The 22417-nt window shown below is 42.2% G+C and overlaps 1 protein-coding gene across 1 annotated transcript in view; it reads left to right on the top strand.

The window, feature by feature from the left end:
- Positions 1 to 948: 948 nt before the first annotated feature.
- Positions 949 to 22417, top strand: part of arhgap1 (Rho GTPase activating protein 1) — a 59173-nt gene continuing 37704 nt past the window's right edge. The window contains exons 1-4 of the mRNA XM_059975464.1: positions 949 to 1060; positions 4223 to 4391; positions 19636 to 19734; positions 21253 to 21340. Of these exons, the coding sequence (XP_059831447.1) occupies positions 4247 to 4391; positions 19636 to 19734; positions 21253 to 21340 (332 nt within the window). The 5' untranslated portion in view covers positions 949 to 1060; positions 4223 to 4246. The remainder of the gene's footprint in view (positions 1061 to 4222; positions 4392 to 19635; positions 19735 to 21252; positions 21341 to 22417) is intronic.

The following is a 22417-nucleotide window of genomic DNA, read 5'->3' as shown; positions in this document are numbered from 1 at the left end:
TCACTGGCACTCACAGTCAGGATGCAAAACAGCTTGAACACAAGAAGGTATAGGTGGTGCCACAACAAGGTTCTGCTGTCCCTTGCTAACACACTGGAGTGGGAGAGGCTGGCAGAGAGGCAAACAGGGGGCAGTCAATTTTCATTAAGGAGGCCTAAATCCAATCTGCTACAAGCTGCCAAATCATTGGAGATAAGGGACGATGTGGGGAGGAAGCTGCAGTTCCCGGAGGTGGTGCAAACCACACTTTGACCAGACACTGTACTGCGGTCCTCCAAAGACAAGAAAATCATCCTGGTGGACCTCACAGTACAATGGGAGGAAGGATGTGAGGAGGCTCAGGAGAGGAAGGCCCTGAAATACCAGTTCTTAGTCCAGGAGTGCAGGGATAAAGGATGGCAGATGTGGTTATTCCCCATGGAGATCGGCTGTGGAGGGTTCCCGGCATGCAGGTTGCTGTCTGCGCTGGGCCTTGATGAAAAGAGCAAGAACCAAGCAGCTCACAGGATGGGGGAGGAGGCAGAAAGAACCTCTTGCTCGATATGGAGCAGGCGGGAGGATTTGAGCTAGAAGTCAGCAGCAGATGGGCAGTGACTTGGCCACCACTGTTGACCTTCCAACGGGACGGTGTGGTGGTTAAGGGTTGAAATATTCTATGAAGGCTGGGCACCACCTGGCCAAAGGTTACGGTTACCTCATCAGGTAACTGAAGAGAGCACCCCAGTATATGATAAAAGTTATTCATAAAATATAAAACAAAAAATAACAATGTTCACTAACTGCAGGCCGAAGGGCCTGTATTGCGCTGTAGGTTTTCTACGAAGAGAGATACCATTCCCACCTTCTCCTCGGTAGGGTCAGAAATGATGTTTGTGGGGACAGTAATTGCAGAGGGACTTGGAAATTCGTGACGATGCGGTCGGTGCGGGGAAGTAAAGCCGGGCGGACCGGGGTGGGAACGGCTTCCGGTTCAGGTGGCGAGCCGTAGCTGAGAATTTCTGTCTTGACAGCGGAGGTGAGAGTGAGAAGCCGAGAGAGCGGAGGGTGCAGGAGGCGAGAGGTGAGTGGAAACGGGGGAAGGGTGCAGAGGGGACTGTCTGGGCACCTCTTCCTCCGTACAACTCTGCTTTTCATCCGGTTGTCTCGCTCCCCAGTTCTATCAGTCCCATCTCCCCTCTCCCTGTCGGAACTTGTCCCTTGTTTTCCTCCTTGCTTCCTTTCACCTCGCTGCCCAACCATATTCTTTGCCCCCTTCACTATTCCTTTCCCTCTTCATTCCCCACTCCCCACGGACTGCTTTATTTTCATTGCATCGCCCCCCACCACTCGTTCTGGAATTCGCCCTGGAATATTTCTACCTTCCCACCATACTTCTGGCTGAGTTACGTCCCTAAAGCGGTTTAGTTTCTTCTCTAAGGTGATGATTTTGCACCGGTAATGGAGATGTTTATCATGACGATTGAATCGCTGCATGTAAACAGTACTGACGTATGCTGAAAGTGCAATATTGTAATCTGATTAATCTTGCGTTAGTTGGACAATTAACCCTGTTTTTGCATGTTTTATCCAACCTTATTAATTTCCTGAAAGTGGGTTCTGTCACCAGAATATTTTGTTTTGATAACTTGTCTGACATGCGGTTGCAAGAAAAAGTTTGTGAACTTATTGCAATTATCTGGTTTCTGTATTAATTATTCATAAAAGTGGTCTGATCTTCATCTAAGTCACAATAATAAACAAATATAACCTGCTTAAACTAATAACATAAGCAGTTGTACTTTTTATGTCTTTGTTGAATGTTTTGACTCATAATTCACAGTCCAGGCTGGAAAATGTATGTGAACCCTTTATTTAATAACTGGTAGAACCTCCTTTAGCAGCAATAAGGTCTGTCAAACATTCACTGTAGCTGCTGATCAGACTTGCATAATAGCGAGGGGAAATTTTAGACCATTCCTTTGTACAAAACTGTTTCAGTTCATCAGTATACTTTGCATGAACAGCCCTCTTCAGGTCATTCCACAGCATCTCAATTAGATTAAGGTCTGGACTCTGATTTGGCCATTCCATAAAACAAATTTTCTTCTTAAATCTTTCTGTTGTTGATTTATTCTTGTGCTTCAGATCATTGTCTTGTATCATCCAACTTCTCTTAAGCTTAGGTGACGGACCGCTACATTCTACTGTAAAATATCGTATTACAATTTTGAATTCATTGTTCCCTCAAAGATTGCAAGCTGTCCAGGCCGTGAGGCAGCAAAGCAGCCCCAAACCGTGATGCTCCTTCTACCACGCGTCACAGTTAGGATGAGGTTTTGGTGTTGGTGTACAGTGCCCTTTTCCCTCCAAACATAGTATACATTTCTGCCAAAAAGTTCAACTTTTGTCTCATCTGTCCCCAGAATGTGTCCAGAAGCATTGTAGCACATCCAGGTGGTCTTTTGCAAACTTGAGATGTGCAGCATTGTTTTTCTTTTGGAGAACAGTGGTTTCCTCTGAGGTGTCCTTCCATGAACACCATACTTGTTCAGTGAACACATGAACAGAGACTTTAGCAAGTTCTAGAGATTTCTGTTGGTCTTTTGCTGTTACCTTTGGATTCTTCTTCTCCTCCTTCAGCAGTGCACGTTGTGCTCTTGGTGTGATCTGTGCAGGACACCCACCTCTAGGGAGAGTAGCAACAGTACTGAATTTCCTCCATTTGTAGACAATTTCTCTTACTGTGGACTGATGAACACTCAGGTCTCTAGAGATGCATTTGTAGCCTTTTCCAGCTTCATCCATTTCTACACTTCTTCTTCTAAGGTCCTCTGAAAGTTGTTTTGATCGAGGCATGGTGCACATAAACATATCATTCTTGAGAAGAGCAGGCCCTGTCAGTAACATGACCATGTAATTGCAAAGGGTTCACAAACTTTTTCTGGCAACTGTGCGTTATTAGGTTGTATATTCCCACTTCCTGAGCAGTGCTCAGTTGTAGTTGTCTCATCAAGTGTTATCATGGCTTTCATTCTGGATAGTGAAGTCCATGGAACAAGCATACAGGAATTCCGGGAAAACTGTGACTCTGGCCTGAAAAGCTAACTTGCACTTTTAAAATCAATAAAAGCCTAGAACATTTAAAAGATAATTATATTATGTATAAGGCTGGATCATTTGTTTTTGAATCAGTATATTTTCCTTTGAAATAGAAAAGAAAGTAATTTGATATGAATAAGGAAGAGAAAACCGTTTTATTGACTAAACTACTGCACTCCTGCCAAATAAGGAATCCAGTAAATAAATCAGGAAAACAGACTTGCACTCCTAACCTTAGACGGGAGTGTAAGCTGGCTTAGGAGTTGTGTCAGGTTCCTGACAGCTCAGGTAGTGTGCAGGAGGATGTGTACCTGGAGGATCAAGAGTGCAGTTATGTATTTGAAACATTTATAGTAGCACCAAAAAGAGTACTGTCAAGTCGGAGTTCTTGTTCTTCTTTGAACATGTGCATCTTCCCCACTTGAAAGAGATTGAATATGCCTACCCGAAGGTTTTTTAACCGGATTCCACTTAATGACCAAGCGACTTTTCCTTCTTCCTCCTTTTATGTTTCGCAAGTGCGGCAGTTTGATAGTTCTGTTAGTTCCATCAGTCATTAGTCCTTAGTCACTACTCATTAGTCATAAGTCATAAGACTGGCTGCCTCTCCGGACTGTTTAGATGGATTTGACCTGCAGTCTCCGCTCTCTAATTGACCGTTATGTTTTCAAACTGGGCGAACCCTCCTGAAGGTTCATGAGCTCTTCTTAAGCCTCGCACCATTTCCAAGAAGTGCCTGTGCACGATGGTCCCCGTGGCGAAGCTAACGCTAACCCAAACACAGAGACAGTGCTCTTTTCCGTGAAACTGTCTCTCAAGTTATTTAAAGTTCAGCATCTTATCACAGATTCCAACGCTGCTCCCAGACTGTGGCTGTGACGCTGCAGGGTCCCCCCAATGTTCCGGGCAGAAGCAGCACTCAGGCAGTGGGTTCTGTCTGGTCTATCAGTGGATTCATGCTATTACTTTTAAATTTTATTTTCTTTTGCCTCTAGGTCTCAATACTTTCTAGAAACTCTAGTTTGACTTGACAAGTACTATGTTATAGAAAACTGGTTTATTAAAGTATGGAAGCTTGCCTGATTAATTTTAAACACCTGCTTTTTTTGGCAACTAAGATTATTTCTGTAAATCACTTTTACAGCTGAGTTACAAGGAAGTTACAGGTATGGCAACAGCCGATCTGTTGGTGGATTTACAGGATGACCTGGTGTCCGATGATGCTTCCAATGCACTTGGACAGCTCAAACTTTCTCCAATGGATGATAAGTCCTGGCCATTAGAAAATGATGATGATGAAGATTTAAAATCAGGTTAGTTTCCGCTGGTGGATTTGCTGCTGAGCGCCGGATTTGATGTAAGCACTCAATGTGTGCAATTACAGCGAGGAGAATTATGATTATTAAATCTTCTCTTAAGGAGATGGAAAGAGTTATAGATCCTGTTTATTTTTCTTACCCATCAAAGTTAAAACAGGGCTGATCTTCTATTAAACTGTTTATGGGGCTGATACTCTATTAAATTATTTATGCCCTGCTGGCTTGAACCAGGTTCACTTGTGGACTATTCTGTTGTCACAGAAGACCATCAGTAAAACAATGATCACCAGAAAAATATTGTTCTATTGTTTGCAATGTTGTGTTTGCAATGAAAAAGAAGGTTCCCTCTGTATACTTGTATACTGACCAATATTTATCCTTCAGCCAATGTCATTAAAATAGATTATCTAGACATTATTAGATTGCTGCTTGTTGGATCTCTGCACATTTTGGATGCCCTGCTACATCTCTTGAACATAACTAAAGTTTAATCTGTCTTGGCTTTAAGATCTTGAGAGTCATTATATCATTTAAAATCATTCACCAATAGCACTCTGACAGGAGGCAGTATGTGAAACCAGGCAAGGGATATGTTCTGTCTACTCTCCTAGTTTCTCTGTGCACCGTTTACACCATCTCCAGTGCTCCATCAGTTAAACTGATAGGTTGTGGATGACACCACTGTCAGGACTAAGCACCAAAGGCCACAAATCCAAGTATGACCAGGAAGTTAACAAGGCTGGTGCAATCCCAACAATTTGGAACTGAATGCCCTCAGAATCTTGGAGATGTATATCAACCTCAGGAGAAATAAGTCTTCTCCACCCACTCATCATCAACAAATTCTATAGTTAGCACTGCTTTAACATCCAGGTACCTGGGCATTATTATTTCACAGGCTCTGTGGGAGAACCATATCTCCTTCATTAACAACAGGCTCAGTAGTGGATGTAGTTTGTGTGGCAGTTGGCAAAATCTACCTTACCCAGAATGTACTGGTGCAATTACACACTGCTATCATAGAGAGCAGCCATTACTGTCTGGTTTGGTACAGCATCCTCTTACAGTATATGAAAGCTACAGTGACATGTTAGGACAACAGAAAAGGTCATCAATCTACCATTACTATGTCCAGGACAAAGAAGTGGGCAGGGAAATTATTGTGGAGACTACACACCCAGCAAAATACATTTTCCTAGAACTCCCTTCTGGAAATCTCTGTAGGGGAATTTAAAACAAAAACTTAATGCCACCTTAAAAGCTTCTTCTTCCCGGCAGTTAATCTGATATAGTCAGTCTAGTTAGCCATTCTAGTTCATTGCATTGACAATAGACAATAGGTGCAGAAGTAGACCATTCAGCCCTTTGAGCCTGCACCGCCATTTTGAGATCATGGCTGATCATCTACTATCAATACCTGGCTCCTGCCTTGTTCCCATATCCCTTGATTCCTCTATCCATAAGATACCTATCTAGCTCCTTCTTGAAAGCATCCAGAGAATTGGCCTCCACTGCCTTCTGAGACAGTGCATTCCACACCCCCACAACTCTCTGGGAGAAGAAGTTTTTCCTTAACTCTGTCCTAAATGACCTACTCCTTATTCTCAAACCATGCCCTCTGGTACTGGACTCTCCCAGCATCTGGAACATATTTCCTGCCTCTATCTTGTCCAGTCCCTTAATAATCTTATGTTTCAATCAGATCCCCTCTCAATCTCCTTAATTCCAGCGTGTACAAGCCCAGTCTCTCTAACCTCTCTGCGTAAGACAGCCCAGACATCCCAGGAATTAACCTCGTGAATCTACGTTGCACTTCCTCTACAGCCAGGATGTCCTTCCTTAACCCTAGAGACCAAAACTGTACACAATACTCCAGGTGTGATCTAACCAGGGCTCTGTACAAATGTAAGAGGATTTCCTTGCTCTTGTACTCAATTCCCTTTGTAATAAAGGCCAACATTCCATTAGCCTTCTTCACTGCCTGCTGCACTTGCTCATTCACCTTCAGTGACTGATGAACAAGGACTCCTAGATCTCTTTGTATTTCTGCCTTACCTAACTTTACACCATTCAGATAATAATCTGCCTTCCTGTTCTTACTCCCAAAGTGGATAACCTCACACTGATTCACATTAAACGTCATCTGCCAAGTATCTGCTCACTCACCCAGCCTATCCAAGTCACCCTGAATTCTCCTAACTTCCTCATCACACGTCACACTGCCACCCAGCTTAGTATCATTAGCAAATTTGCTGATGTTATTCTCAATGCCTTCATCTAAATCGTTGACGTAAATCATAAACAGCTGTGGTCCCAATACCGAGCCCTGTGGCACCCCACTAGTCACCACCTGCCATTCCGAGAAACACCCATTCACTGTTACCCTTTGCTTTCTATCTGCCAACCAGTTTTCTATCCATGTCAATGTCTTCCCCCCAATGCCATGAGCTTTGATTTTACCCACCAATCTCCTATGTGGGACCTTATCAAATGCCTTCTGAAAATCGAGGTACACTACATCCACTGGATCTCCCCCGTCTAACTTCCTGGTTACATCCTCGAAAAACTCCAACAGATTAGTCAAGCATGATTTACTCTTGCTGGCTCGGCCCAATCCTATCACTGCTATCTAGATATGCCACTATTTCATCTTTAATAATGGACTCTAGCATCTTCCCCACCACCGATGTCAGGCTGACAGGTCGACAGTTCTTTGTTTTCTCCCTCCCTCCTTTCTTAAAAAGTGGGATAACATTAGCCATTCTCCAATCCTCCAATCAGGAACTGATCCTGAATCTAAGGAACATTGGAAAATGATTACTAATGCATCTGCAATTTCCAGGGCCACCTCCTTTAGTACCCTAGGATGCAGGCCATCTGGACCTGGGGATTTGTCAGCCTTCAGTCCCATCAATCTACTCATCACCATTTCCTTCCTAATGTCAATCTGTTTCATTTCCTCTGTTACCCTATGTCCTTGGCCCATCCATACATCTGGGAGATTGCTTGTGTCTTCCTTAGTGAAGACAGATCTAAAGTACTTATTAAATTCTTCTGCCATTTCTCTGTTTCCCATAACAATTTCACCCAATTCATTCTTCAAGGGCCCAACATTGTAATTAACTATCTTCTTTCTCTTTACATACCTAAAAAAGCTTTTGCTATCCCCCTTTATATTCCTGGCTAGCTTGCGTTCGTACCTCATTTCTTTCTCCCCGTATTGTCTTTTTAGTTAAGTTCTGTTGTTCCTTAAAAACTTACCAATCATCTGTCCTCCCACTCACCTTAGCTCTGTCATATTTCCTTTTTTTTTAATGCTATGCAATCTCTGACTTCCTTTGTCAACCACTGTGGCCCCTTTCCCCCCTTTGAATCCTTCCTTCTCTGGGGGATGAACTGATTTTGCACCTTGTGCATTATTCCCAAGAATACCTGCCATTGCTGTTCCACTGTCTTTTCTGCTAGGATATCCATCCAGTCAACTTTGGCCAGCTCCTCCCTCATGGCTCCATAGTTTCCTCTGTTCAACTGCAACACTGACACCTCCGAGCTGCCCTTATCCTTCTCAAATTGCAGATAAAAACTTATCATATTATGATCACTACCTCCTAATGGCTCCTTTACTTCAAGATCGCTTATCAAATCTTGTTCATTACGTAACACTAAATCCAGAATAGCCTTGTCCCTGGTCGGCTCTCGTACAAGCTGTTCCAAGAATGCATCCCGTAGGCACCCTACAAACTCCCTATCCTGGGGTCCAGCATCAACCTGATTCTCCCAGTTCACCTGCATGTTGAAATCCCCCATAACAACTGCGACATTACCTTTGCCACGTGCCAATGTTAACTCCCTATTCAACTTGCACTCAATATCCATGCAACTGTTTGGTGGCCTGTAGACAACACCCATTTGGGTCCTTTTGCCCTTACTGTTCCTCAGTTCTATCCACACAGACTCTACTTCTCCTGATCCTATAACCCCCGCTTGCAAAGGACTGAATCTCATTCCGCATTGTAAGCACTTTAAATCATTTTAACAAAAATTCTGTTTGCATTGTAAATATGTGCTGGTATTTATATATTTGCGCAGAATTTATATAATTCTTTATTCTTTATAATTGTTTAATATTTTTGTTGCACGTCACCTCAACAGACTACAACAAATTCCAACTAGCGGTGTTTGTTGAATAAAGTTGACCTTTGATCTTTAGTACACAAGCATTCAGAAGCATAGACTTTATCATTTAAGGTCAGTTTGTGAGATAAACTTTGCCTGCTTGTAAGAGGGTCATCGGGTATCTGTATGAATACAAGATTTACTCTACGTAAGTTTGACTTTGGCCTTCCAGTGATATATTTAGTTCATAGTTCACTTTGGACCATAAGACATTGGAGGAGAATTACAGCGTTTGGCCCATCGATTCTGTTCTGCTGTTCTATCTTGTCTGGTTACTTTTCTTCTCGACCCCATTCTCCTGCATTCTCCCTGTAACCTTTGATGCCCTTACTAATCAAGAATGTATCAATGTTTGCTTTAAGTATACCCAATGTCTTGGCTTGCACAACCATATGGAGTAGCGACTTTCACAGATTCATCATGCTCTGGTTAAATAAATTTCACCTTATTTCTGTTGTAAAGGGATGTTTCTTGTATTCTAAGGCTGTTCCCTCTGATCCTAGGTTCTCCCAGTATTGAAAATATCCCCTGCATATCCGCACTTCCTAGGCTTTTCAATTTTCAGAAGCTTTCAATTAGATCTCCCTCCCCCCCTCATTCTTCTAAACTCCAGCAAGTACTGGCCCAGACTCATCAACTGCTTATATTCCCAGGATCATTTCCATAAACCTAGGTAAACCTAAAGGTGGTAATCTGATTACTTCCAGTGCAACAGGCTAGTGCAGGTAGGAAAAGGGTGATAGCACCAATGAGGAGATGGTGCAGGGGACAGGATCATTGGAACCTTATCTGAGGAAGGGATGGCCTGCACAAGAGGAATGGGTTACACCTGAGCTGGAGGCTCAGGGCTGGGAGGTTTGCCAGTGCTGTTCCGGAGAGTTTAAACTGGGGGCTGGGAACCAGAGAATCAGGTCAGTAAGGGAAGGATCAGACAGGAAGGCAGACATCAGGGAAAGTATTGAAAGGCAAAATTGAAATAACAGGTATGATGGGTTGATAGTTTGAAGTGTGTATATTTCAATGCTAGGTGTGTTATGGTTAAGGGAGATGAACCTGGAGCATGGATCAGTACATGGAACTACGATGGTGTAGTCATTACTGATACACAGATGAGAGAGGGGCAGGAATAGGTGATTGATGTACCGGGTATTCAAAGTTTTGGAAAAGGTGGAGGAAGAGGTAAAGGCGGGGGGTGGAACTTGCACTACTAATCAGGGACAATATGACAGCTCCACTTAGGGGTGACATAATGGAGGGGTCGGACACCGAGACCATTTGGATAGAAATCAGGAATAGGATGGGATTGTACACCAGACCCTTCAATAGCCACAGAGACATTGAGGAGCAGTGTGTAATCAGATTAAGGAAATGTGTAAAAATAATAGGGTTGTTGTCATGGGGGAATTCAACTTCTCTATTATAAACTGGGATCTTCTGAGTGCAAGGAGTTTAGTTAGTTGGGGTTCTCTTTTTTTTATAATTTTTTTTTCATTATATATTTTTTGTTAAGTTTTTTCCTTCAGTTTTAATTATATATTTATCAACTTGTTGAAGTTTTGTATCATTTTATAGTTGTAGAAGATTATGTATCAAAAGATTTTAAAAATAGAGTATTAAGGTGGATAAATCCCCAGGGCATGATGGGATTTACCCCAGGTAATTGAAGGAGGCAAGACTGGAGATTACTGGGGCCTTGACCAGTATCTTCATGTCCTTCCGGAGGACTGGCAAGTGGCTAATGTTTTTATTTAAGAAGGGAATAAAGGAAAACCTGGAAACTAGGTAGACTGGTAAGTCTCACATCAATTGTAGGGAAATAGCTGGAGAAAATTCTTAAGGATAGGATATAAGCATTTGGAAATTCATAGCCTAATTAGGGAGAGCCAGAATGGCTTTGTGTGGGGCAGTTTGTGTTTTACCAACTTGATGAGATTTTGGCAAGGAGATGAGGTAAGTTGCTGAGGGTAAGGAAGTGGATGTTGTCTACATAGATTTTAATAAGGCATTTGACAAAGTCCCTCACGGGGGGTAATCCAGAAGATTAAGATCATGGGGTCTGCTGCGAATTGGCTGTTTGGATCCAGTACTGGCTTGCGCATAGAAGACAGAGTAGTATGTGGAGGGACACATTTGAGCTGAAGGTTTGCAATTACTGGTGGTTCACAGGACCTGTGCTGGGACCTCTTTTTTTTTGATGTATATAAATGACCTGGATGAAAATGTAGATGGGTATGTTAGTAAGTTTGTGGATGATATCAAGATTGGTGGAGTTGTGGATAGTGTAGAAGATTGGCAAGGAATATAACATAATATAGATCAGTTGCAGCTATAGGCAAAGAAATGGCAGATGGAATTGAACCCAGATAAATGTGAGGTAAGGCAAATGCAAGGAGACAGTACACTGTTGCGGGCAAGATCCTTAACTGTGTTGCTGAGCAGAGAGATCTTGATCCAAATCCATAGCTCCTTGAAAGTGGCTACACAGGTCGATAAAATGGTCAAGAAGGCTTATGGATGTTTGCTTTTATTAGTCAAGGCTTTGGGTTTAAAAGTCAAGAGGTTATGTTGCAACTTTATAAAACTCTGGTAAGGCCACATCTGGAGTATTGTGTACTGTTTTGGTTGCCCCTCCAGAGAAAGGATATTGAGACAGTGCAGAAGAGGTTTTCCAGGATGCTGCCTGGTTTAGAGGGCCTGTGTGATCATGAGAGGATAAATTTGGGTTGCTTTCTCTGGAGCGTCGGAGGCTGAGGGGAAATAATGTCTTCTACATTATCTACAACTCCACCAATCTCGATGTGATAGAGTTTTATAAGATTGAGAGGCATAGATAGAGTAGACAGGAGTATTGGTTTCCTAGGGTTGAAATATCTAATACCAGAGAGCATGCATTGGTGAGAAGGAACAGGTTCACGGGTGATGTGAAGGGTAATTTTCAGGGGGATGCCTGGAATGGTGGTAAAGGCAAACACATTAGAGGCTTTTAAGAGACATTTAGATAGGCACATGGATGTGAGGAAGATGGAGGGATATGGACATTGTGTGGGTAGGAGGGATTAGTGTTTGGGGGTTTTGGATCTGCTTTTAACTGGTTCAGCACAACATTGTGGGCCGAACGCCTGTTCCTGTGTCGTACTGTTCTAATCTTTCTCCATTGACAGCACATCCCTTCCTAAGTATAAGGTGCTAAACTGTTCACAATACTCCAAGTGTGGTTTGACTAATGCCTGATAAGGTCTGAGTCCTAAACACCTATAAGAGTTTTCTGCAGACTCTTGGAAACTGCAAACAAATTTGTTGTAACATACACAAAATTGCTGGTGGAATGCAGCAGGCCAGGAAGCATCTATAGGAAGAAGTACAGTTGACGTTTCGGGTCAAGACATTCTACCAGCATTTTGTGTCTGTTGCTTGAATTTCCAGCATCTGCAGATTTCCTCGTGTCTGATTTGTTGTAGAGTTTCAGTTTCACATTATGTAGTTGAAAAACTCCAGTGCCATATTTGGTTGGAGCTTCAACCTTTGGAAAAGTACCATAGGAAAAGAAGGCATTGGCAACATCACTTCAATTGGAGTACTGCTTCTCACCATATGTGCTGAGCACAATCTTATCATCACAAACTCTTCCGCCATATTTGGCAGCATCTCTGATCTAAGCAGTGGAATCTCATTGACTATGTCATTGTCCAAGCTGGGGATCATCGTGATGTGAGTATCACAAGTGCCATGATTGGTACAGATAACTGCCAGAAGGATCACCTGATCCACTCCACCTTGTCCATCAGACTCATGAAAAAGAGGAAGGCTCATGAGAAGCAGTCCAGGCTTGGACTAAAACTTGAGAGCCCTCTTGACTCTGCCATGCAACAGCACCTTAAGGCCTCGTCTAGGGAGAACCTCCAATGGGAATATTTGAAGGATATCAAAGGACAGTGGGTACAAGTACAGAAACATCAGGGTAGGTTTGATGATAACGATATGGAGATCGAAGAATATCTTCAAGATAAGGAAAGCCTATTGTGCTTGGCAGAATGACATCAGCAGTAAGGCCAGAAATGAAGCTTACTTCCAGAGCCAAGGCAAATGTCCAGCACAGGGTGAGAGAGCTAATGAATTCTTGGTGGACAGAGAAAGCCCAGGAAATCCAGAGACTGGGAGACTGGTGAAATGAGAGGCTTCTTCAGTGCTTCCAAAGCAGTCTATGGCCCAAATTATTTGACCCGCCACTCACTGCACTCAAAGGAGAACTAGTGCCCTTGGGACCTCCTGACATTATTCCCATACATCCCCCATCTCTCTTTCCGACTTGGAGCTGCTGTCTCTCTTTGGGCCATGTTAGCTGCTTTATGGGTCACCCATGTCCACTGTCCCTGTCTTGTTCATGTTATTTCTCCTTTTCCCCGAGTCTATGATTGCACCTACTCAGTGTGTCTATCCCCAGGATAGTACCTTCATTGTTTGGGCACACCCAGAAACCTACAGGAAACTGCACTCCCTCAATCTCAAGTACCTGGGGCTGACTTCTCTCTGCCTTCGTTGTTTCACCTCCTGCGATGGTAATGTAAGTCGCTTCTCCAGTTGTGGGTGAGGGTAGATCAGTTGTCGATGCTGACGTTCCCACGTCCACTAACATTTCACATTGCTGGCCCTCTAATAGACATCTGTTGAAGATGACCACTGGCAATAGAGACTGCCATCAGCCATTTGTCTAATCTCAACACGTACAGACAAGCTGGGGAGCTCAGCAGGTCAGGCAGCATCCATGGAAACGAACAGTCAACGTTTCGGGCCGAAACCCTTCGTCAGGACCCTTCACCAGTTCCACAATCTGGTAGCAGCCAAATCAGAAAGAGAAGTGCTGCTGTAGACTCTGCCTGCTTTAGAAAGTGACCTTTACCCTTCTCTCGTTTATCAGAGCACTGCCTCCAACTATGGCCTGTGCAGCCACAGCTGTAACAAATCAAATTTTCTGTGATGACGTGGCAGTGACATTCACTACAGCTACTTTACTCTTGCCCTTCTGGTCTACCTCACCAGCTCATGATACTATCATGGAGTAGGTCGATCCCAAAGTTATCCCCAAATCTAAAGTTTCCAGTTGGGTTGAGCTCAGGCCTTCCTTCAGCATTTCAGGAAGACAGGGTCATCCCTCCCTAGATTATCCTACCCTGAATGTGCTTCATACGCTCAATATTTACGTTCTTCATAATCCATGTCTGGCTCATCAGCTCTCTGAACTACTGGCATTATTGTTCCCCAGTTACTCTCACCTCCCCCTAGTCACTACCTCACTTCCCCCTTGAAGTGCTGTCTGTCTTCATTCCCGGTTGCCCATGTACCATCCTGCACTCCCCAGGCCGTACTGCCCCACACATTCCTCAGGCACTTTGCTTTTACCTACATGTGATATCTTGGTGAAATTCAACCATTTCCTCGAGTTTGCACCAGAATTCTGCATTCCCACATGTGACTTTAAGTGTGGGCAACTCTGACAAAATGCTCTATTTCTCCCCAGATTGAAGGGCTTATGAATGGTCATAATCAGGGTCAAGGGCTGGCTTGGGTCTTTGGGGCTCTCAGCTTGATGTTGCCTGACCTCAATAGGTGCCATCCTGATAGATACATCCGGGCAAAACCTCTCCCTGAAATATCTCCATACTAATGCAAGTTTGGATACAAGTTTAACAGCACGTACTTTTAAAACTGCGGAGTATGTATTATGCAATATGCCACTTATGTACGTCTAAACTCAAGATGCCTGCTGTATTCCTTTGCACCTGTTACACCAAGACACACGCACTTGCAAATGTGTGTGCTAAAATACAGTTCCTGGAATGAGTATACGTGCCCCCACTGGCGTACCAAACCTTTAATAACCATCTTTCACAACAGGTGGCCACGTCTCAACAAATTAACACAAAAAGTTTGGTCTCTTATGTAAACACATATGCACACGTGCACACACTATTTTTATCTCCCAGTTCAGCACTCTGCCATGTTCATGATACCTAGCAATCCCATAGCCACTGACCTAAACAGATCCAAGCGTACTAATTTAAAAATTAATCACCCACTTAGACTGCTGAGATCATTGGCCACACGATGGGTCACAAGAAGGTTTCCCACTTTTGTCACCAAATGTTGTTGTGTGAACAAAGTCACTGGAGAGAAGCACAGGCAGATGTGAAGCAGTCTCTTTATTCAGCAAAATATCAAATGTTACTAGCCAAGTCCTTGAGAGACCTGTGAGAGAAGACATGGGGTAACCTCCCAGTCTGAAAGATCCATGATGCCATCAGGAGCCTGAAATGCAACAAGGCCACTGATCTTGAGGAGCTCCCAGCAGGGTTCTCAAGGAAGGTGGACTAGCACTCCTGCACCACATGTACATCTTTCTCTGTAATGTCTGGGAAAAGGAGCAACTGCACTCAGAGATGCTCTAATAGTGACCATATTCAAGAAGGGCAACAAAGACATACTATGGCAATTACAGAGTTCCTCCTGTCAATAACAGGCAAAGTGCTTCCATGTACCCTTATCAACTGACTCCCTCTGCTATCCGAAGGAGTACACCGTGAATCAGTGTGGTTTCTGCCCGTTTAGAAGTATTGCAGACATGATCATCACAGCCTCCAGTGGAAGGAAGGTCAGCAAGCCTTCAAGGGCAAAGGAAACGCTTCAAAGATCAAAATCAGCCTGAAGGAATTTAACATTACATCTGAACACTGGGTGACATTGCACTCAGTAGATGCAATGGAATAAATCTGTTCAAGAGGGAGCTGTGCTATGTGAGGATGATCTCTGCTGTGCTGCAGAGTAAGAGCAGCAGCTGCAAAAGGAGAGAATGAACAACTAAAAGACTCAACCACCAACCACAACCAGCACTTACTCGTGTCCACACCACAGCCGAATACGAGGATTGCAGGTCAGCCTCTACAGCTACCTGAGGACCCACCAATAAAGAACCCCTTAGGAGAACATCTTATTCAATTCAAGTGATCACACTACATGTTGCTAAAAGGATTTCTCACTCCTATTGGTAATGGTTATATATTTAAGACAGTGGTTGATTTTTATCTTTTGTGACATCATTAACGTGTATCTATCCCTTATTGGCTCCTTCAGCTGTCAGATAGTCTTGAAGGCCAATCCTATAATGTCACAAGACCTTAAGCAACCACCTACGATCTGTAGAATGCCATTTGACTGTATACTTTGCACCTTTTTATGCAAGCTCTTTCGAAAAAAGAAGAACGGTAAGAAAAAGTCATTTAATCTAATCTGTGTGGCTTTGTGAGTAACAATAAAGAGCCATGTTTGTTTGCCATTATCTTTGGCAAATCCTTATATCAAGAACAACTTGCTTCCTCTCCACCACTGAAGGGACAAATATGGAACTTTCGACCTCTGATAGGTGGGTCAGGAAGTGTCTGGGTATCCAATTCTGTTTTCAGTGCTGGCTTGAATGCACCCCCTTTTGACTTTTTAGGGTTAGGGATTGCCATAAGTCAATAGATGTACTTTTTTTTTTAGCCAGGCTTTGAGAACATCCTTAAATCTATTCCTCTGTACATCAGGTAATTTCTAGCTGTAACAGTTTAGAATAGTGTCTGTTTTGGGAGTCTGGTTTTGAGCTTGCTGAGTGAGATGTGAGCATCATGAGGAGATGGCTAGCTCAAAGATCCTTCTGGAAGAAGAACACCCTCTTAATGAGGTGGATTTTGCAAGAATATGCTGACTTGGCTTCTTGGAAGTAACCCTGTGTGGGACAAGTGAATGCTCCATGATCTTCTGGCTCACCCTATTGTGGTAATTATACAAATGGGAACTTTGACCACATCTGATTTCCAAAAACAGTATGTTTCCAAAGCGACACAAACAAGATGCGTGAGGGTCTCAGCTGGTCAGGCCGTATGGATAACCAGACAGTGGTTCAGCTAACACCCTTCTTCAGGACATGTACTCCAAACTTGAGAGCTAGCATACCAGAGGGAGCTGTCGTCTTCACCAGTAAGCTTTCTCCTGGGAATGCTAGAGCAAGGGGGGAGAAAAATATGTTCAGAGTTCCTGATTCCTTTCTCTTGCTGTACATTTTTGTGGCAGGAAGAGAGCGGAACTCTAAATTTGATTACTCTTCTATGGTGAGCATTGCAGTACCTGATACAGCAGAGTATTGAGGAATGCAAGTAATGAGAGACAATAAGAATCATATGTGGTTTTAAAAAAATCATCAAAAGCTTTGTGTGGTGAAATAATCTTGAGTGAGAAAATACAAATGGGGCATCGATTTTACTTTAGCCATCTTGGCAGTGCTGGTTATACCATTCTCAGAATCGGAATCAGTTTTATTATCGCTGAATTATTTGATGTCGAATTTGTTGTATTGTAGCAGCAATACAGTAAAGACATGAAAATTACTGTAAATTACAAAAAAAAAATGCAACAAAAAGATAGAGTGATGAAGAAATGTTCATGGACCATTCAGAATGTGATGGCAGAGAAGGGAAAAAGGTTGTTCCTGAGTCTTGGACTTCTGTACTTCTTCCCTGATGGTAGTTATGAGAACGGGTTGTCAGTGATGGATGCTGCCTTCTTGAGGCTGGGGAGGGTTGTGCCTGTGATGGAGCCTACTGAGTTTACAACTCTCTGTAGCCTCTTGCAATCCTGTGCATTGGAGGCTGCGAATCAGGCTGTGGTGCATCCAGGCAGAATGCTCTTCACTGCACATTTATAGAAATTCTCGAGACTCTTTGGTTACATACCCAATTTCCTTAAGCTTGTAACAAACTAGAGCCACTGGCATACCTTCTACATATGGTGGGCCCAGGAAAGGTAGATTTTGAGATATAAAGTTTCCCAAGATAAGTAAAAACACTAGGGAAATTCTCTCTAATCCTGGAAAGCAATCTTAACAAATTCAAGGAAACTAATTTATGTGACTCATATTTCCTCATGACACACAAAATAAGGCTATTTGGCCTTTTGCATTAATGCCAGCTCTTGGAGAATTTACTCTCTTACTTCCCTGTAACCTGCTCTCCCTTACACCTGTGAATCTCCTGCCACCTGCCTACACTAGCGGTTATTTACAGATAATACCTGTGCATCTTTTTTTTTGCTATTTGTGACAAAAGCAGAACAACCAGAGAGCAATTGCATGGTTACGGGGAGACTGACGGGGAGAACAGACACAGTGCCCTGGGTCGAGATCGAACTCAAGTTGCTGGTAGCAGTATAGTTTGCTGCACCAGAGTGCTGCCCCACATTTGTTTAGCTTCCTAAAATGTGAGATTTCTTCAATTTTCAGGAAACAACCAGACGGTATCTAAAACATTTGTTACTGATGAACTTCCTCAGGTACTCGGTGTTTACGATTCTAGAAGTTCTGTGGTATCACCCATGTTGAGTCAGAGTTTAAACTACTCCAAGGGTCTTTGCAGTGATCAGTAAATGAGGAAGGGGTTTACATTGGCAAGGATGGAAATTGTAGCAAAATTTCAGGAGCTCTACTTGGTAACTTCAAATGTTTTTATAAAATTAAATACTGTTTTTAGAATAGTACAAATTTTATGTTCAGACTTTTGAGATATTAAGGCCATTAAGTACCTGATGTAAGTATTTAATTGCAAACAATCCATTTAAGTGTGTTTAATCATTTTTCATTTATACTCTCATAGAATTCAGAAACAAGCTCTTCAGTTTGCCATGATGCTGTCTATCAAATAGCCATCTGTACCAACTTTATTTAACTTCAGTTGGCTTGTCTCTGTATCTTGGTGATTCAAGTGCAAATGTCTCAATTTTACGTATTGAAAGTTTATAAAATAGTGAAAAGGTTTGAAAAATGATTTCATTTTCCCCATATTATTTTTGTCCATTTACTTCACTGCCTACAGAGTGTGGATTTACTGCAGTTGTGCAAATGGGATCTTTATATGTGTAACATCAAATTATGACATGGGAAGGTAAACATTTATCCAGTTTCATCACTTTGATTGCAAGTCTAACACATTTCCTCTCTGTTAAGTTCAAATTTCAAGAGAATATTGAGGAAAAAGTCAAGAACGCTCCAGGAAATGTCTGGAGTCTTAATGGAATGCTGTATGAATTCTATCTATCTTTACTCATTGATTGTGATCGATAGTTTGGTTTAAAGCACAACACATTGCCTTCCATGTTGTAAGTGTTATGAACCCCGTAACTGGAGAACTTACCAGCAAAGATAGAGAGATCCGTTGAAGTCTGATGTCACTATTTTCAAACGTTTTATTCGTAAAGGGACACAAAAGTAGGGTTAATACATACATTCAGATAGTGCACATTGTCAACACTCAATCTAAAGTGCGGGTATATTAATAATCATCATTAAGAAGTGAGCTCTGCTGATGTCTAGGGGTTAATAGATTGTCCGTTGGAAATATAAAAGTCACTCAGAAGGCTGCCGGCCTCAGCCCTTTGAAAATCGCTGGGTTTCACGTGGGGCGACCGAGAGAGAGAGATTGGGGGAGAAGAGAAAGAACTTGCCGAGTCTTGATGAATATTCCGTGAAATCGGAGGAGCGTTGGTTCCCCCTCCCCGATGTTAGTTAAAAGCGGTTTTCTGTGATTCCAGCCACAAGTTCCAATCCTGGAATCTAACGCACGTGGCTTCCTTCAGAATGGCTTCCCGCTGCTGCGGGAACACTCTCTCGTGTCTTCTGGGTGCATCTGAGGGGCTGTCCCCCCCGAGACTCTCCTTTATACTTCCTCACGGGGTCGCAGGTGTCAATCAGGTTGGGATGATGCAATCTCTCTCTCAACCAGCCCACCTTGCCCGAGGGCTTTTCACGTGGTCTCCATGAGACAATAGACGCTGGCATCTTATTCTGTATCCCGGGTGGGACGTGCGATTTTGCACGTTTCTCTCTCTCTCACTTCCTGGGTCTACTGACCCCCCCAACGGGTGCTCTTGCGATTCTCACAAAGGAGGGGGCTGGGATCCTAACATAAGAAAGCATATATTTAATAAAGTGGGCATTTAGCACAACTTTTTTAACATAAGCCATTCTCTCAATCTTAATTAGATAAAGTGTGCACACCCGAGGATGTAGAACCTCCTCCAGATTTGAAGTGGGATGATCCATTTTATGACATTGCAAGACGCCAAATTGTGGAGGTAGCAGGTGGGTGTTGTGAAATTGTTCTGGTCTGTAAAAATGTCAACCTGTATGTCTTTATCCTTGGGAAGCAAAGGAAGGGTAAGGAACTCTCAACAGATTTTTTTTTGAATTAACGCTTGTTAAGTGTATTGTATTGAACTGAATATTAGTGAGTGCACTTCCATTAGTATTTTTCTAATAGTAGTTGACACTCAAACTGTAGAAATGCCAATATCTCTCTTTTCTCATTGTTTTCTTCTGAAAGATCATCGTGAAGTCAAATTTATTGTCATTTTGACCATAAACTGCTGGTACAGTACACAGTAAAACCAAAATAATGTTCCTCCAGGACCTTGGTGCTACATGAAACACAAAACTACACTAGACTATGCGAGACAGCACAAGGCTACACTAGACTACGTAAAACAACATAAAAACTACACTAGACTACAGACCTGCACAGGGCTGCATAAAGTGCACAAAACAGTGCAGGGCAGTATAATAATTAATAAACAAGATGATAGGCACTGTAGAGGACAAATTACAATATAATAATAAATGTAGATGTCTGTCTAGACCCTGGGTATTGAGAAATCTGATGGCTTGGGGGAAGAAACTGTTGCACAGTCTGGTCATGAGAACCCAAATGCTTCAGTACCTTTTGCCAGATGGCAGGAGGGAGAAGAGTTTGTGTGATCTTTGTCTCTTGTGAAGTTTGTTTATCTTTGAGTGCGTACAGAATTGGGAATATAAAATCCAAGAAAAACCCATTGCCTTTCTCCAAATATTTATTTGTTTGGTTAAGTGCTTGATGTGGGCAGAAGCCTGACTTAACCTTTGAGTCTTCTAAACAAGATTTGGAGTCTGATTAATAGCTTGTCGAGCTGTGAAATGAATTGTACTCCCTTGGCTGGAACTAACTTTATATAACTGGTTAGACCTATATTATGAGAGTTTTTTTTAGATTCCCTGTTTCTCATTTTTTAAATTGTTTTGGACAGAAGCTTGCCTTTCAGATTGCAGGTAGCGAAAAAAAGAAGTCCTTTAAACTTCATGAAGAATTTTGTAGAAGGATCAGAACTAGAATGGCTCATTCTGTTATTAATGAATTATGTAAATCTCCTCCTGGCCTTCCTTATCCATTCAGATCACGTGATCCTTCTATTCTAATTTCTCTTATTACTTATGTAACTTCTCACCAAATGAATCTCTTTGCTAAAATGTGAATATTTTCCCATTGTTAATTATCTGAAATTGTTCTTATAAAATGTTTGTTAAGGAAGCTAGAGCTATTTGGAAGATTATGGTAGTTGGGATACTGGAAGGGAAGGTCAGAGAGTGTTATGTATTCTAAAGAAATTGCCTTTTGTTTTGAGACATCTGTAAATTAACAAGGCAGAAAGAGAACCTTGTTGTTTAGAAATATAGTAAAGTTCTCCATAAGCTGTTAGCTGGGAAGCTGCACCTTTCCTCAACTTGGATTATTGGAGAAAACACTGACTTTTTCCCAAATGAACAGACCTATTAATTCTGTTCCTACAGGAGATGATAACTATGGTAGGAAGGTGATTGTGTTCAGTGCTTGTCGGCTGCCTCCCATTCACCAGTTGGATCACACAAAACTGCTTCAGTAAGTTTGCTAAAAGATTTCCAGTATAATTTAGCTGTGTAAAACTCTGTTATATAAAGGATCAGAATTTCAGAAAGCAATGAAATTGTACTTGTGGTGCCTCTCTTTGTGCAGTTTGGCAACCAGGAGTTATAAATGTGATCTGAAGCTGAGATCACTATAGAGGCTGCTTGTTACAGTGCACCTATGATAATCTCTACTTGATCATTATACAAATGAAGTTACAGGTTTCCCCTACTATCTGAAGGTAGAGCATTCCTATGAGCCGAAATGTCTTAAAGCAAAGAAGCAATTACCATTAATTTATATGGGAAAAACTTTTGAGTGTTCCCAGACCCAAAAAAATAACCTACCAAATCATACCAAATAACACCTAAAACAACACTAACATATAGTAAAAGCAGGAATGATATGATAAATATACAGCCTATATAAGGTAGAAATATTATATGTACGGTGTAGTTTCACTTAGCAAAATTGGGAAGACAGCGAGCTGAAATTGAATTGGAGAAAAAAAAAATCGGCACGTACACACCTACACAAGTACATGCATGCGCACACAACTGCCCGCACAAGGCTTTACGGTCATGGTAGTCTTTCTTGGGGTAAACACACATAAAGCGGGTGTCTTTTTTTCGTAAAAGTGAAAATCCTCTTTGGTTAGCGAGATCAGGTACTAATGTAGGTCTTTCGTAACAGCAAGCTGAAATAAAGTGAACGTTCGAAAAATGGGTGCCACCTGTATATGGTGTCAAGAGTCCAGCTGCAATGAATATATAATTGAGTCAAGTTTTATAAACAGACATTAAACTCTGCTCAACAATAGCAAAAAGATTTCAAAAGACTAACTTAACCAGAAGTTAACTGCTATACAGCAACTCTGGAATGGTTCTTAAAGTGGTAAATGCGAACACAGTCTTAAAGGGGTAAATTCGAAAGCCCAAATGATTTATACAGTCAATTAGGAGAGACTTTCCTGAAGTAAAGAATTCCTCGACAACGTGACGTTACTGCTGATCCCAGCTGAAATATGTCTTGTCTGAAGGATTCAGGAGGAAGGAAGTAAAACAGTTTAAA

The sequence above is a fragment of the Hypanus sabinus genome, chromosome 7 (assembly GCF_030144855.1).
Source record: "Hypanus sabinus isolate sHypSab1 chromosome 7, sHypSab1.hap1, whole genome shotgun sequence".
Taxonomy (NCBI): Eukaryota; Metazoa; Chordata; class Chondrichthyes; order Myliobatiformes; family Dasyatidae; genus Hypanus; species Hypanus sabinus.
Note: the sequence above shows the minus strand (reverse complement) of the source record. Positions and strands in the feature narration are given on the sequence as shown.